Below are 17,321 nucleotides of genomic sequence, written 5' to 3' on the forward strand. Positions count from 1 at the left end.
CATTCCCTTCTCCAGGGCATCTTCCCAACCAAGGGATCAAACTCAGGTCTCCTGCATTGCAGGCAGATTCTTTACCCTCTGAGCCACCAGGGAAGCCCTAAAATGTCATTTAGGGAAGAAGTTATTAATCCCGGTATCTGGTTAGACTGCCATCAGAGTTGACACTGAATCTGCTGGCTATTTTCATTCCCTTTATGGGAAGGGGTTCCACATCGGCCTTACATGTTCTTTTCAGTAAACTCTGTTGCTTTTATGAAGTAATTAAACAATTTTAATACATTATTTACAAGTGAATAGTAATCTCATCAATTTGGTTTCAAGTAGGATTTTTGAAAAGGGCCAGGATGTTGATTCACACAAAGGAAAATGTTTGGAATTTGGAATAAAGACACTGTTGTTCGCATATGAAGGTGATCCTATTAGTGTGAATATTTTCCCTGGATTACACAAATCCAGTAATTATCAGGAGTCGGTCATTTATATACCACTTTTCTTATTTCTGCTATATCTATATCCCACCTGTATTTGTCTTTTTATCAACTAATTTATTTTGTTTAAACCCATTTTTTGAAACTTGTATGAGTCCTACTCTTTGTGACCCCATGGACTGTAGCCTGCCAGGCTCCTCTGTGCACAGGATTTTCCAGGCAAGAATATTGGAGTGGGTTGCCGTTCCCTTCTCCAGGGGATCTTTCCTACCCAGAGATCGAGCCTGCGTCTCCTGCACTGCAGGCAGATTCTTTACCAACTAAGCCATCAGGGAATAAGACAGAAGTGAAACGACATGATAAAATTCTAGATAGACACAGTTGTCTGGTAAAGATCTGAGTGTGAGATCTGCTGTGTATTCGAAAGGAAGATGAGCCAGTTCAAGACAGACCAGCGTGAAAGGAAGCTTGCTTTCTTCCTTTTCTTTTTTTAAATTGTTTTTTGCCATATCGTGAGGCATGTGGGATCCTAGTTTCCTGACCAGGGATTGAACTTGCACCCCCTGCATTAAGGTAGAGTCTTCTTCTACTTTTTTTTTTTGGTCTGATAATCTCTTTATTTCTCTTTCTTTTTTAAAAAGAAAGCTTTTTGTTTTATATTGGAGTATAGCCAATTAACAGTGTTGTGATAGTTTTAAGTGGACAGCAAATGGACTCAGCCATACATATGCATATATCCATTCTTCCTCAAACTCCTCTCCCATCCAGGCTGCCATATAACATTAAGCAGAGTTCCCTGTGCTATACAGTAGGGCCTTGTTGGTTATCCATTTAAAAGATAGCATTGTGTACATTATAAATTCTACGACACCAAGTTATAATGTTTGGTTTGTATTGCTTTTAAACCATCATGTATATTTTGAAGAAATTAGGTGGAAAAATAGTTTTTAAAACTTCTACCCATATATATACTGTTCCCAGCACTCTAGATTCCTTCTGAAGGTAAAGTTTCCAGGTGATCCCATTCTTCTTCAGCCTACAGGACTTCATCAAGTGTTTCTTGTAGTCTGCATTAGCTGGCAATGTTTAAGAGGGGGTATTAAATAAATTCTTAGTGTGTGTGCTTTTTTCTGTCTGTTTCTCATCTGATGGCATCTTTGTTTCATCTTCCTCCCTGAAGGATGTGTCACTGGATGTCGAGTTCTGGATTGATATTTTCTGCTTTGGTCCCTCAACAGTTTACTTCCATGATCTTCTCCCTCCACTGTTTCTGGTTGAGGAGTCAGAAGACACCCCGACCATTACTCCTTGTACGTCATTTTTTGTTTTTTCTTGGCTGCTTTCAAGATTCTCTTTGGTTATCAGCATTTTGACTGTGATATGTCTAGCTGTAGTTTTCTGAGTACAATTGACCCTGAAGAACTTGGATTGGAACTGTGCAGGTGCACTTATAGGCAGGTTTTTCTCACTAGTAAATACTTCAGGGCTCCATGATCTGTGGCTGGTTGAATCTGTGGATGTAGAGGAACGTCCCATTTGGAGGACAGACTCTAAGTTCTATTCAGGTTAACTCCGACGTGTTCAGGGGCCAAACTGTATTTATCTTCTTGATGTTGCTGAGATCCTTGAATTTATGTCCTTATTTATTTCATTGAATTTGGGAAATTCTTGGACATTATTTAGTCATCTTTATCCTGTTAAGTCTGCTCAGTAAATTTTTGAATTTGAGATATTGTTTCAATTTTATAATTTTATTTGGTGTCTTTTTATAGTTCACATTTCTTTGCTGAGATTTCTTGCTTTTTCAGTCATTATAGGCATATTTTCTTCTCATTTTTTAAAAATTGTACTTATTTGGCCACTTCAGGTCTTAGTGGTGGCAAGAGGGCTCATTCTTTACTTGCAGCATGTGAACTCTTTAGTTGTGCCATGTGAGATCTAGCTCCCTGACCAGGGATTGAACCTGGTTCTGCTACATTGGGAGCCTGAGTCTTGACCACTGGACCACCAGGGACATCCCTAAAGGCATATTTTCTTTTAGATCCATAAGCATTTTATAATGGTTGTTTTAAAATCTTTGTAATTCCAACATTTGGATCCTTTCAGTCTGCTATGACTTTTTTCTTTTTTAGCTAGTTTATGTTTTCTTTGTTTATTGAGTAACTTTGGATTGTACCCTGAGTACAGTGAATAGCCTGTACTGTAAAAAAGTCCCTGGATTCTGCTGTATGCCTCCAAAGAGTGTTGATTTCTTTGTTTTATTTCATTAGGCATTCAGATTGACAGGTCCACCTGTTCCCATTTTCTCTCCAGTAATGGAGAGTATCCCCAATCTCAGTTCGATTCCGTTAGTCTTAGCTGTGCTGGAGCTTGCCACACAAATGCATGGTTTAGGGGCCAAGCCAGAGTTTAATGCGAGGACTTCCCCTTTATGATGTTTTCCTTTCTCGTTCCCCCAGCCCCCAACTCCCACCACACACACACACTTTCTGGTGGCTGTGGGTACCCTAAACTGTAGAGGTAGAAGCATAAACAATATCGGTAATATAGTGTGTGCAGCAATTCAGTAATAAAAATAGCAGCTGACATTTTCAAGGTGTTTATGTGTGTCATATGCTATATAACTATCTACTACTGTCTTGTAATCTACAGTCCAACAGTCATCACTGGTAGGCATCCATTTTATTAGAGCAAGAAACGTGCATCAGAGAGGTGAGCTGTCTGGAGTGTGGACCTTCTAAAGAGGCAGAGCTGGGTTTCAGATCAGGTATTTTGACTCATTCTCCTATTAAGCATACGTTATGCCTCTGATATCTATTAAGTGAGAGGCCCAGGATTTAATCTTTAATTTTTTTCTCTGTTTTCTTCAGATGGCTTTCTTGGCCATTGGTGTTCTACATGGCTTCTAAGTAAGGATTTGTTATTAATCATTCAGTTCAGGATATGTAGTTCTTCAAATTGAATATTCACTTTTTTTTTTTTCCCCATTCTGGAGGGTTGTTAGCCATTATCTCTTTGACTATTGCCTCTTCCTATTTTCACTAATTCCTCCTGGAATTCCTCTTGGGCTTATTTTAGACTTGAGCATTCCATTGTTCATGTGCCTTAATTGCTGTCCCAGATTTCCAAATCTTTAGTTCTCTGTGCAGAGTTCTGGGTGATTTGTCAGCTCAATCTTCCAGCTCACTAACTCTCTCTTGAGCTGTGTCTAAATTGCTGTTTAAGCCAGCTACTGAATTTTTAATTAAATCGTCTCTATTTCTCATCTCCACTTGGTTCTTTTTCAAATGCGCCTGGTCATCCCACCCCTCGCTCTCCTCTTTTTTCATTATGGTATCTACTTTAAAATCCTGTTCATTCTATGCTTAATTATTTTGATAGTCTATTTCGGATTTTTTTCCTCATATTTCTCATCTTGGGGTGCAAGTTCTCATTCATTGTGTCTGCTCTCTCTTCCTCTGGGTGGTTTGTAACCATGTATAGTTTGAAGGTTTTTTTTTTTTTAATTGCATATTTATCTTCAGCAGGAATCGTGTGATGAAGGCACATGCTTATTGGATTGTGAAAGTCTCTTTAGAACAGCCTGTGTGCTTTTGCAGACATGCCTGGAGTTGGAATGATTCTGGACAGTGAGCCTCCCAATTGCCCAGTGAGAGAGGCTCCTACGCTCTGCAGGCCGGGTCAGTCTGGTCTCTGCTCCCATGGGTCATGTGAGGCTGTGGTTTTGATTTCTCAGGAGCGACTGTCCTTTACCTTGCTCCCACCTTAACTGTCCCCTTTTCACAGCTGTCTTCTACAGGGGGTTGGCTTCAAATTCACCACCCCTCTCTTTTATCCCCAGAAGTCTACTGCCTTAGACCTACCTGTGTGTAGGTCTTAAATGTTGACCGTAGGGTGTCAGCTTCTGCTGAGCAGTTGTTTCCTAGCAACGCACAAATAGTTATCTTCCAGGGGGCTGCTTTGCTGGTCTTTGTGGTTGCCTCCCTTCCCCAGCCTCCTCGCACTTCCTGCTCGGTGGCTGGGAACCCGCTAGGCGGTCAGCCACTGCTGCCCTAGGCACAAACAAGGAGACAGAGATCTTCTCTGAGGTATCCTGGAACTGGGCTGCTTGTTGTCCAGCACCTGAAAACTTTCCTTTCATTGATTTCCCCCCCGCCCCCGCCCCCGCCCCCGCCCCAGCTTTCTGCTTGTGTTAACCTGGCAGGTTTTTTTTAACCTTCCTGCTGGAAGCAAAGTCTTTTCTTTCCTTGTTTCGTTCAACTCAGAAGCCGTGACCCTTCCCTTTGGCTTTGTTGTTCTCTCAGCGTTCATCTCCATAGGTTTTTCTGCTCATCTCTTGAAAGAACACTGGACTGGAATGCAGAACATTTAGGTTCCAAGAATCCCAGTTTTTGCTGCTGGCAGTGGGGGCCCTGAATCTTAAATGAGGGAATTTATCAAGTCATGTTCTAAGGTCCCTTCTTGCTTCTTTATGATTCCATATTATAACATTCTTTTTTTTTTTTAATTTAATATTTGTTTTCATTCAAGTTTCTTTTGGTGTTTCTTCATTTCAGTACTTTTTATTGAGCACCTGTTAGTTGTCAAGTTCTTACTGGGTGCTGGGGTGACAGCCCCTCCATGGAGCTTTCGGAGCTACTGGAGGATGAACACAAGCAGTCACAGAACCTGGTGCCAGCATCTTTCTGGGGATGCGGGGTCAGGACAGGAGAGCCGCAGCTCCAGGAGGGATTGCTGCCAGAGACTGGCCTTCCCCCAATGGCCGGGGAAAGGCTGTTTTGGACAGCACGGCCCAGGCTTGGGTAGGGTGTAGGGATTAAGATGTGATAGTTTCTCAGGCAGTGGGACAAAATCATTGAGACGAAGCGTTTGGTGCATTTGAAGAACTAAGGGAAGGCCTCAGTGGCTGAATCCCAAATAGGGAGGAGAGAGGAACTTCTTTGAAAATTAAAATTTTGGTTTCCTCTCTGGTAGGACAACATAGTTCAGCGTCTAGAGTCTGACTGAGTTCAAATTCTGACTCTGTCACTCTCCAGCTGTGTGACCTTTGGCAACTTTCTTAGCCTCGCTGAGCTTCAGTTCCCTTAACAAAACCAATACGGTATTGTCAGGGGTCAGCGAATTACTGCTCTACAGAGAGCTCTTAGCACAGTTCCTGGCTTACAGGAAGTAACCAATAAGGTTTAGTTATTATCTGATATTTTATGGCTTATAGCTTTTACTTCCATGTATATAATTTGTGTAGTTTATATAGTTAGTATAGTAGAATCATTGATATTGTCTAATAACAACTGTTCTTTTGTGGAACTAATTGCTAGGTTCTCTAGTTCTCTGATAAATAGAGTTTCCTGAAGAAAGCCTAGATATTGTCTGTTACTTTTAAAACAGGAGTTCTTAACCCATTAAGTACACAATTGGGCCTTGGAGAATCTTTTGAAACCTGATCCTTATGAAAAGTTGTGTTTGAAAAGAGTATGTGTGTCTGTGAATATCATCAGGTCCCAAAACTGTCTGCTTTAAATTCAGTGTCTTGAATCCCACTCCAGGCCGAGTCTGCAGTGCTCTGTAAATGCCTGTGGGATGCAGGCTGGCATGTTCCCCCTGGTCCCCAAAATGCACTGAAAAAATCTCATGCAAAACACCTGTGGTTGGAGGGCTGGTCCTCCCCATCAGGGATCCTGCAGAGAAATGATGGTTGTTGATGGTGTCACACACATTATTTCTGCAAACCTATAATTCCTTAATAGAGTGCTCAGGGTCACTGTTATACAGGGCGAATTTTTAATAGGCTCTAATTACTAGCCTAAAAGAATTAGTTCAGAAAAAAATGTGATTAATGTTTCAAAGAGGGACTTCCCTGGTGGACCAGTGGTTAATACTTTGCCTGCCAACGCAGGTTGTGTGAATTCGATCCCTGGTCAAGGGAGCTAAGATCCCCCATACCTCCCCGTCAAAAAAACCAAAGCATAAAACAGAAACAGTACTATAACAAATTAAAGACTTTAGAAATGGTCCACATATAAAAATCTTTAAGAAAAATAAATGTTTCAAAGAACAGTAAGCACCTAGGCACAAACTTGTCATCTCTAGTTCTCCAGTCTGATCAGTTATTGCCTAAATTAACCATGGTTTCTCTGTCTGCCAGGTAGGAATCCCCTGCTTTTCTGCCCCAATCGTGCTTCTTGCTCAGCTGCTACAGTGCTGGGGAAGGGAAGGAAGCCTTTCTACCCCTGAAGCGTGGGTTCGTAGAGGTTGGTGTCCAGGCTCAAGGCTGGACCCTGAGGGACCAGATCTCGCTTGTCTTGACACACATGAACTCACTTGTTCCAGCATCCAGACAGGGCCAGGGTAGGGTGTAGCACCCACCCCGCATACTAGAACATGGGAATGTAGACAGGCTGTCACTCTGGTCACACTGCCGGTGCATGGTAGTTGGCGGATTCATTCCACTCCAGGGATGTTTGGTTCAAGAGCCCCTGAGCTCAGCCGCCCCGCTACATTGGAGGGAGGGGGTACCTGCCCTCAGCTGGGGGAACAGGGGGGAGTAGGCTTGAAGAGGAAGAGTCAGCATGACAGTGGGCTTCTCCTGGAGAAGGGCATGGCAACCCACTCCAGTATTCTTGCCTGGAGAATCCCCATGGACAGAGGAACCCGGCAGGCTACAGTGTATGGGGTCACAAAGAGTCAGACACAACTGAGCAACTGAGCATGCACGCATAGGCTCCTTTTTGACCAGAGTGAGCTGGAGGCACCGTTGACATTCATGTGGGGGGGTCAGGTTAGGGGCTGCCAGACCAGGGCTTGCTTGATGGGGATCGATGTCATGTGCTGGGAAGTTGCGTGGTGGGACTTTCAGACTGAGAGAAGATATGGTGCTATGGACCTGCCGTCAAATTCTTGCTTAGGTATCAGACTTCTTTCTCTTTTGACTGTTTTAAACCATCATGTTTGCATAGAGCTCCATGACTGGTTTTCATAGGGGCGAGTGCTTTGTGAATGAACATCCTCCGTGTCCCAGATGGTGGGGAGGGTACCCCCTGACTTGGAGGGTCCCCCCCATGGTGGTGAGAGGCGACTTGACATCAGACCCGCAGCCCAGAGGGGAGGTGTCCAACCCTGCTCCACTGCTCTGGTCTCATCACCTTCTTCTGGGTTAGACACCTGCCCATGTCATCTCCCACGACTTGTCAACAGCTTCAGCTGGAAAAACCCACGAGAGCAGAAGGCATGAGAGTGGCCACATCTTATCCAGGTGTGACCTGTCCAGTTGTGCAAACTTACAGTGTGGTCCCCTTCTTCCCCTCCAGATGGATTTGAGGACTATGGCCCTGATTGCAATGGCATGAGGGTGACAGCCTTCTTGGACATTCCAGGCCAGGACAACCTGCCTCCCCTCGCTCATCTGCAAAAGTATGCTTTTTCGGCAGTAGCATCTTCAACTGGTAAGCTGCACTCGGCCTGCACGCCATTTAGGGGGCCACTGACGGCCACGTGTCTGTGACAGCCTCGTGGGAGCATGTGGAGGAGGAGGGCTACAGGCTGTTCCCTGGATGCTGGGACTCTTGTTAATAGGCTTTCCCATTAGTCTTGTCACTGTTTTGCTGACGACCTGGTAAGCCAGGAAAGGAGATGGTGATGAAATGTAATGGGGTTTAAACAATCAGGAAGGGGAAGCATCGGTGGGCGTGCCGCTCACCTGCCTCGTGTCCTGACAGCACCAGGCTTCTGGGACCCTTGTGCTGCTTGTCCTGCACGTTCCGCTGTCACTCCTCATGGTGCAGGCAGGACCCTCCCCCAGGCCCAGCCCATGCCTCTTCCCTGCAGCAGCTGACCCTGACTGTTGTATCAGAAAGCTGAGACATGGCTTGTCAGTTCACTGTCCACCCAAACCTGCGTCTGCCAGCACTGCCCCCACCTCAGAGAGGAGGGTGTGCTCAGGTTCCTGGCATCAGCTCTGTCCCCCGGCTCCTGTCTCCTCCTTCTCACCCTTCCACCAGCCCTTTCCTTCCACTTCTCTCACTCGGAACAGTCCTCTGGGCCCATCTGGGCCTCCCGCATCTTCCCTGAAGGACAAGTTCAGTCAAGGCTGGTTCCTACTCTGTTCACTGAGTCTTTTCTAACTTCTGCTACTCTTTAAAAAATTATATTCTCTGCTTTTACATCTATTAAATGATAGACGGCTCACAGCAATTGCCACAATTATTATCCCAATTTTACAGATGGGAAAATGAGGGTACTCTGAGCTGAGTCTTTGATGAGCTGCTCTTCATTGAAATGTGGTCCACAATTCAACAACTTTTTCTTTTAGCATTGCTGCTCTTCACATCCCGTGTAAGGCACTAGCGTCTTTTCTTACCCTGTCTTCCTGAAAGTTTATCGTTTCCCTTTCACCACAGATCCACCGTCTACCTTTAGTTGCTCTTCTCGTTCCTGTCTGATGCGAGGAGGGGGCCAAGTTTCATTTCCCCTTACAGCCTCTGGTTGACCCAGTGCCTTTTATGGAAAGCGCTTTGCTCACTGAGCCCTGCTGCTTGCCCTCTTTGCTTTCTGTCCGGTGTCCCTTTCTGGACTCCCTCGTCGGTTGCATTGGGCCGTTTATCTGTGGTCACACCAGGAGCACGCGGTCTTCATCACTGCAGCTTTGTCATCCCAGTCTTGGCATCAGGCACAGGAAGTCCTTCCATTTTGTTCTTCAAGATTGTCCTGTCTGCTCTTGGCCCTTTGCATTTCCAAATGTATCTTAGTACCAGTTTTTCAATTTTAGCAAACAAAACATCTGCTGCAATTTTCATCTAATTGCATTGCATCTGTAAATCTATATGTAGAGAATTAACATCTTTGCTGGAGAAGGCAATGGCACCCCACTCCAGTACTCTTGCCTGGAAAATCCCATGGACGGAGGTGCCTGGTAGGCTGCAGTCCATGGGATCACTAAGAGTCGGACACGACTGAGGGACTTCACTTTCACTTTTTACTTTCATGCGCTGGAGAAGGAAATGGCAACCCACTCCAGTGTTCTTGTCTGGAGAATCCCAGGGACAGGGGAGCCTGGTGGGCTGCCGTCTATGGGGTCGCACAGAGTCGGACACGACTGAAGTGACTTAGCAGCAGCAGCAGCAACATCTTTACCATACATAGTTTTCTATTCCTTCCATTTTTTAAGATTTTCTTCAATTTCTCTCTGTGTATATATGTGTATATACACATATGTATAACACATACACATAAGTAACTATAAAACTATAACACCTAGTTTTCTGTTGTAGAGATCTTTCATATCTTGTTTTAGTTCTAGGTGTTTGATCTTTTATGCTAATGTAAATTGTATCACTTCTTAGAAGTTATAATTGTTGCTGACCTATGAAAGTGGAGTTGCTTTTTATATTTTGATTTTGTCTCCATTGATTATGCTAAGTTCACTTATTAACTTTAAGAACTTCTCTGTGGATTTGCTGGGTTTTTTACATATTACAGTGATGTTTGTTAAAATGATGGTTTTATTTCTTCCTTTCCTATCTTGTTTTATTTCTTTATTAGCTGCCTCTCATCAGCTTAAGAAAATTTGTATTTCTGATTTGTGTCTCTTTATATTCCTGTTTTGCCAGGAGATTATTTTTAAAGTTTTAAAGATAGCCTCACACTTTTAGGAAAGTTTCATGAACAGTGGAAAGAATTCTCATGTAACTTTTACCCAGATGTGTCAGCTGTTAACACTTGGCCACATTTGATTCATATCTCTATCTTTCCTTTCTGTTTCTCAGCTATATAAAAATAAGTTGCACATTTTGTGTTGCTTCTCCTTTAAATCCTCAGTGTGCATTTTTATAACAAGAACATTCGTCACTCACTTACATAATCCCAGTACAGTTATCAAAATCAGAAAATTTAAGTTTGATATAGTACTGTCATCCAGTGAATGGACAAGGAGTTTTTCGTGTATTCTAGACTTCAACCCTCTCTCAGCTGTGTATGGTAGACACCCTCTCTCATTCTGGGACTTGTGTTTTAGCTTTCGTTATGGTGTTCTTTTGGTGACCAGAAGTTACTCATTTTAATGTAGTTAAATGTATTGTTTTCTTTTATCCTTAATGCACTTTGAAGTGTCCTTAAAATGTCTTCCTCCACCCTAAGATCATAAGCATTTTCTTTCATATTGCTTTAAAGTCTCTAGTTTTGTTTTTTTTTTCTTTCTCATTTAGGTCTAAAAATGTGAAAGAGCCTCATCTTCCTAACTGTCACAATTTATTGTTGTTCAGTCGCTGCATCATATCTGACTCTTTTTGTGACCCCACGGGCTGTAGCTCTCCAGGCTTTCCTGTCCTTCGCTGTCTCCCAGAGTTTGCTCAAACTCATGTCCTTTGAGTTGGTGATGCCATCCAACCATCTCAGCCTCTGTTGTCCCCTTCTCTGAAGTCTTTCCCGTCATCAGGATATTTTCCAATGAGTCGGCTATTTGCATCAGGTGGCCAAAGTATTGGAGCTTCAACTTCAGCATCAGTTCTTCCAGTGAATATTCAGAGTTGATTTCCTTTAGGATTGACTGGTTTGATCTCCTTGCAGTCCAAGGGACTCTCAAGAGTCTTCTCCAGCCCCACAATTCGAAAGCATCAATTGTTCTGTGACTTCTTTTCAGTCCACCTCTCACATCCATACATGACTACTGGAAAAACCATAGCTTTGACTATACACTTTTGTCAGCAAAATGATATCTCTGCTTTTTAATACACTGTTTAGGTTTGTTATAACTTTCCTTCCAATGAGCAGTGTCTTTTAATTTTATGGCTGCAGTCACTGTCTGTGGTGATTCTGGAGCCCAAGAAAATAGTCTGTCACTGTTTATACTTTTCTCCGTTCTGTTTGCCATGAAGTGATAGTACCAGATACCATGATCTTAGTTTTTGAAAGTTGAATTTTAAGCCAGCTTTTCCACTCTCCTCTTTCACACTCCTCAAGAAGCTCTTTGGTTCGTCTTCACTTGTCACAATACCACTTTGTACGTCCTCTCCCCAGTGCCACCTGTTACGATTCGCTGTCTGTTCATGACTGTCTGGACTGTCTCCTTTCCCGGTGGTCCATTTGTCTTCCTGCAACCAGAACCACAGCATCTTGATTACTATAGATTTGTGGTAAGTCTTTATATTTGATAGAGAAAGAATTCTCACCTTGTCTTTCTTCTTTGACATGACTTGTTAATCTTGGTCCTTTGCATTCCATGTAAATTCCAAAATCAGCTCATCAGTTTCTAATAGAGCAAAACAAAAATGACACCTATTAGACTTTTGATTGGGTTCACATTGAATCTTTATGTCGATTTGGTGAGAATTGCCCTCAATACAGTACAATACTTAGACTTCCAATCCATAAACATGGTATATCTTTCCATTTACTTAGGTTTCCTTTAATGTCCCAGTAAAATTTTGATCATTTTTCTGTAGAACTTTTATGTTCTTTTGCTAGTGTGGTAGTGGTTTAGTCACTAAGCAGTGTCTGACTCTTGGGATCCCATGTATGGTAGCCCACCAGACTCCTCTGTCCATGGAATTTTTCAGTATATTTTAAGGCAAATCTAAGATAATATATAATTTTATCCAATTAAAGACATAAATATAACTGCAGTATCATTATCACACTCCACAAAATTAACAATAATGCATCCCAATTTCCCCTGACTGTCTCGAAACGCCTTTTTATGGTTGGTTGATTTGAATCCTGATCCAAATAAAGTCCACACATTTCATTACATAGATGTTGTCTCTCAAGTCTTTTTGTTTGTTTGTTTATAGTTTTTTTTCCTTTTGATATTAAACCTCTTTTACTTTTTCATTGATTCTCCCTCTCATCTTCCCCCTACATCACTTATTTGTTGAAGGGATCATTAGTCTTGCAGAATTTTTCACATTCTGGATTTGTGATCATTATTCTCATGGTGTAATTTAACGTGTTCCTTTGTTCTCTATATTTTCTGTAAACTGGAAATTAAACCTGGAGACTTGATTAGATTCTACTTCAATTTTTTTTTTTAAACAATACTTCATATTTTTTTTGTGTACTTCTTATTACAAAACATCGGGAGGCCGGGTCTGATTGTCCCACTCTCAGAGCTGTTACTATTGAGCAGTGGGCGCAGGTGTTTCATTCTTTCATTACAAAAATCCCCACCAGCCTTTCTTCTAATGATTTTAGTGGTCACAAATAATCATTGCTTAGATCTGTTATTTCATTGTCTGTTGGAAAATGGTAATTTTCTCTCTATTGTCTATGAAATCTGTAGTATAGCCCCATTTTCCATCCTGTTGTTGGCTCTTGTTGTCTTTTCTCTTTTTTTCCCCAGATAATTCTTTCCAGAGGATTATCCATTTTATTAATTGTTTTGGAGAATCAACTTTTGCCTTTGAATTTCTCTGTTGTATGTTCGTTTTCTAATTTTTGCTCTAATTTGTATTATTTTCTTACTTGGAGGTTTTTTTTTTGTTTTTTTTTTTTGGATGGGGATTTAATTGCTCTTCTTTTTCTTACTTCATCTGAGGGATGCTTAACATTTTGCTTTTATGGTCTTTCTTTTATAGTATTTGCATTTTACATTAAGTACTGTATTAAGTATTATGAATGCTTAAGTATTGTATTAATTGTGTCCTCAAGTTCTTATAAGTAATATTTTCATTCCCTTCCAGTATAAAGTATTTTTAACATCTATTTCTCCTTTGACCAGTGAGTTATTTAGAAATATGTTGATTCATTTTGAAATATTTGAGAATTTTTCAGGCATCTTTCTGTTACTTGATTCTGAGTGTAAGTCTTTTGTGGTCAGAGAACAAACCTCGTGTGATTTCTCTTCTTTAAAACTGTTGAGACTTGTTTTATGATTCCGTGTGTACTCTTACTTGTTGAATGCTTCACATGTGCTTGAAAAGAATGTGCAGTATTTTTGGGTAGAGTTATCCTATCAACGTGAACTGGGAAGGTTTGTTGAAAACATTATTCAGGTCTTACATATCCTTATCTATTTTTGTTTTCTCGTCCTGTCAGTTACTGAGAGGGATGTTGGGATCTATGACTTCCCGATGTTTCCTAAATGAGCGTATGTGTATGTGAGTGTTTTTGTGTATACATGTTGTACATCTGGAGAATCCCATGGACAGAGGAGCCTGGTAGGCTACAGTCCATGGAGTCACAAAGAGTTGGACAAGACTGAGTGACTAACACATACATACATACACACACACACATTGCACATGATGTATAAACATTTTTTTGTTAAGAAATGGGTTCATACTATATGTAAAATTATTTTTCTTGTTTTTTTCTTTTTCTATATCATGGGCAGCTTTCTAACTCAGTGCTTTTCTATAGGTACCTTTAATAATGATTGTATAGTATGCCAGTGTATAGCTCCATCCTAATTTATTTTAGCTTCCCTCTTCTGATAGGCACTTTGATTGCAGTTCTTTGCTTATATAATACTGATTGAAGGCTGACTTGCTAGAGTGCTCAGCGTGAGCCAAGTGCCAGACTGAGCTTCATGGACACAATCTCAAGATTTCACTTAAGCTTCCTCACACTTTGCTGAGGCACACAACTGTCCTGTGTTCTTTCGGGTCATTAGCACAACTAGCAGTGAGAAGTCTCGAGGCTTATGCTCATCCACTGTGACCTCTCTAGGTCATTCCAACATCAAGCAGCCAGGTTCTCCAAAGTACTGGCGCCAGAGCACCCATCTGTTTGTGTCTTTACCCCCTCATATTCTGTTTTCACCGCAGGGTCTGTGTCCCTGCTTTAGTGCCCTCTCTTACCGCCTTCCTGGCTCCTCTGAAGAGGGCAGGGCTCCTGGGACCACTTGAGGCTAGATGCACTGCTGTGTATCCATTCTGTGGCCCTACAAGCAGATTGGTGATCTTAGCCGCTTAATTTCCCAGGGAAGGTGGCCATCAGTGTGGTCCAGTGGAATGTAATCAGGGGCTTGACTGTCTGTTTCAGCTTCCCCAAAAGTCCCAGCTGCCAGATCTTGGCCTTGCATCCTGGGGTAGGGGGTTGTGGGGGTGCTGTACACCTCTCTCTGGACAGGCCTAGTCTGGTGAAATTTCCTCCCGGACTGCCTCTTTGCATTCCACATTTCCATCACCTTTTTCTGAATATCCTGGTGGGTTTTTGACTTCCGCTGTTCTCCGGTGCTTGGCCGGAAATGAAGCAGAGACAAGTATTATTTCTAGGCTGTCGGGGACCCAGAGGAGCAGGCAGAGGCTCCTTTCCATTTGCTCAAAGACACCTCTCAGGGAGTCCAGGCCCTCCTCTCAGGCATCCAGGCCCTCCTCTCAGTCATCCCACGGCCTCCAGGCCACCGTTAGCCACTGCTGATTGCATTGACTTCTCTCATCAGTGTCTTTGTTTAAAATGCCTTTATCAAGGCATACTTTTTTTTTTTTTTAAACCTTTGTAGAATAAATTGTCCTTTATTCTGTGAATGCCTCTGGTAAGAATTTTCTTTCTTTCTTTTTTAAATTTTTTTCATTTATTTGGAGGCTAATTACTTTACAGTATTGTAGTGGTTTTTGCCATACATTGATATGAATCAGCCATGGATTTACATGTGTTCCCCATCCTGAACCCCCCTCCCACCTCCCTCCCCATCCCTCTGGGTCATCCTAGTGACCCAACCCTGAGCACTTGTCTCATGCATCAAACCTGGACTGGCGATCTGTTTCACAATTGATAATATACATGTTTCAATGCTATTCTCTCAGATCATCCCACCCTCGCCTTCTCCCACAGAGTCCAAAAGTCTGTTCTATATATCTGTGACTCTTTTTCTGTCTTGCATGTTTTTCATGCAATAGAAACCACTCACTTAAAGCATCCCCTGCAGTGAGTTTGGGGTAAATGTGTGCACTCATGTCGTGTGCACCCATGGTCAAGGGTGAATATTTCCATTCTCCCTGTGTCCTTGTTTGTTCCTGCTATCCATCGCCCCTGTCTCACCACCACTGACCCAAGCAACCACTGATCTGATTTTTGATGCTAAGGTTTGGCCTTTTTAAGAATTTCCTGTAAATGGAATCATGTGGTATGTAGTCTTCTCTGTCTGGCTTCTTTCACTTAGCAGAATGCATTGGAGATTCTTTCTTGTTGTCCCCAGTAGTTCTCTCCTTTTTGTTGCTGAATTGTGTTTCATCGAATGGATATTCTGTGTTTTGACAGACATGGAGATTTTTTCATTCTGTGACTGTTGTGAATGCTGCTAATGTGAACATTGGCGTACAAATCTTTGTGTGGACATATGTTTTCATTTCATTTGCGTAAATACCTAAGAGGGAATCTCTGTGTTGAATGATAAGTGTGTAGTTAACATTTTGAGAAACTGCCAGATTGTTTTCTGAATAATCTGCGCTATTTTGCATTCCCACAAAGTCTGAGTTTCTGTGGTCCCTATCTTTGACCAGCACTAGGTATTATTATTATAATTTTAGTTCTGAGGGAGTAGTGTTACCTCTTTGCAGCTCTTTTTGGTTTTGTGTTTTGTCTTTAAACCTTCTTGTGAAATAAGTTTAGATTCATAGGATTGTTGTAAACATCATAGACAGCCAGCATCCTTTAACACAGTGGTTCTCAAACCAGGGTGGGATTTTGCCCCCGATATGCATTTGACAATATCTAGATGCTGATGCTGGGAAAGATTGAGGGCAGGAGGAGAAGGGGACAACAGAGGATGAGATCGTTGGATGGCATCACCGAGTCAGTGAACATGAATTTGAGCAAACTCTGGGAGAAAGTGAAGGAAAGGGAGGCCTCGTGTGCTGCAGTTCGTGGGGTTGCAGAGTCAGACATGACAGGGACTGAACAACAGCAACAATAGCTATTTTTGATTGTCACATCCTGGGGAGGGGCAGCCAGGGGCAGTACTGACACTTAGGGGGAGGCCATTTGAGGTTGAGGTGGCCATCGGATGTCCCCTTGGACCTTTTGCTTCTGCATTTGCTGGTCACTTAATTCCCTCCTGCTATCATGGGACTTCTTTTCCAAGTCTAAATAGGCCTGAAGAATCTGTTGAAGAAGGAGAAAAAAGTTTTCTTTTGTGCACATGAACAGTTTTAACCTCCCGAGACTGCCAGCCTGGAGGATATGGGTCCCCTTGCTAGAGGATGTGGACCCATGTTGAATGACCGCCTTGAGACATCCCTTGATGGGGTTTTCTCCCTCTAAATGGAGGTGCACCCTGATTGCATTACCTGCTCGAAACAATGCTGGAGTGAACACACATGTGTGGACCCTTTCTCATAGCCACTGCCAGATTATGGCCCGAGGGCTCCTTTCTATCTTCCTGGACTTCAGTAACAATGAAGAAGACTTCCTAACAGTAATGGGGATCATGGTCAGATTGTCAGAAGATGCAGGTTTGTACAGGGACTGGAGGCTTCTACTTTTACCTTGTGCTTTTCCAAGAAATTATGTATGAGCTTTGATAGCTAATTTAAAGTAAAACCTGTTTATTAATTGGGAAACTATACACAGCATCTAACCATGAGTAGATTTTTGTCATGAAGAATCACCTCTTAGTTGGCATCAGATTAACCTTATTTTTAGAAAATTAGAATGACTAAGGACATGGAACAACAGACTGGTTTTAAATCAGGAAAGGAGTAGGTCAAGGCTGTATGTTGTCACCCTGCTTATTTAACTTATATGCAGAGTACATCACACAAAATGCCAGGCTGGATGAAGCACAAGCTGGAAGCAAGATTGCCTGGAGAAATATCAGTAACCTCAAATATGCAGATGACACCACCCTTATGGCAGACAGCAAAGAAGAACTTAAGAGCCTCTTGATGAAAGTGAAAGAGGAGAGTGAAAAAGTTGGCTTAAAATTCAACAATCAGAAAACTAAGATCATGGCATCCAGTC

At 42.3% G+C, this 17,321-nt stretch overlaps 1 protein-coding gene across 20 annotated transcripts in view; it reads left to right on the plus strand.

Annotated features, from left to right (window-relative positions):
* LOC136159461 (putative serine/threonine-protein phosphatase 4 regulatory subunit 1-like) overlaps positions 1 to 17,321 on the plus strand; it is a 70,332-nt gene that overhangs the window by 13,012 nt on the left and 39,999 nt on the right. For all 20 annotated transcript variants that reach the window (XM_065921730.1, XM_065921731.1, XM_065921732.1 and 17 more), the window contains exon 2: positions 7,736 to 7,870. In XM_065921730.1, coding sequence (XP_065777802.1) covers positions 7,736 to 7,870 — 135 coding nt within the window. The remainder of the gene's footprint in view (positions 1 to 7,735; positions 7,871 to 17,321) is intronic.

Source organism: Muntiacus reevesi, chromosome 2, assembly GCF_963930625.1.
Source record: "Muntiacus reevesi chromosome 2, mMunRee1.1, whole genome shotgun sequence".
In the NCBI taxonomy this organism is placed as follows: Eukaryota; Metazoa; Chordata; class Mammalia; order Artiodactyla; family Cervidae; genus Muntiacus; species Muntiacus reevesi.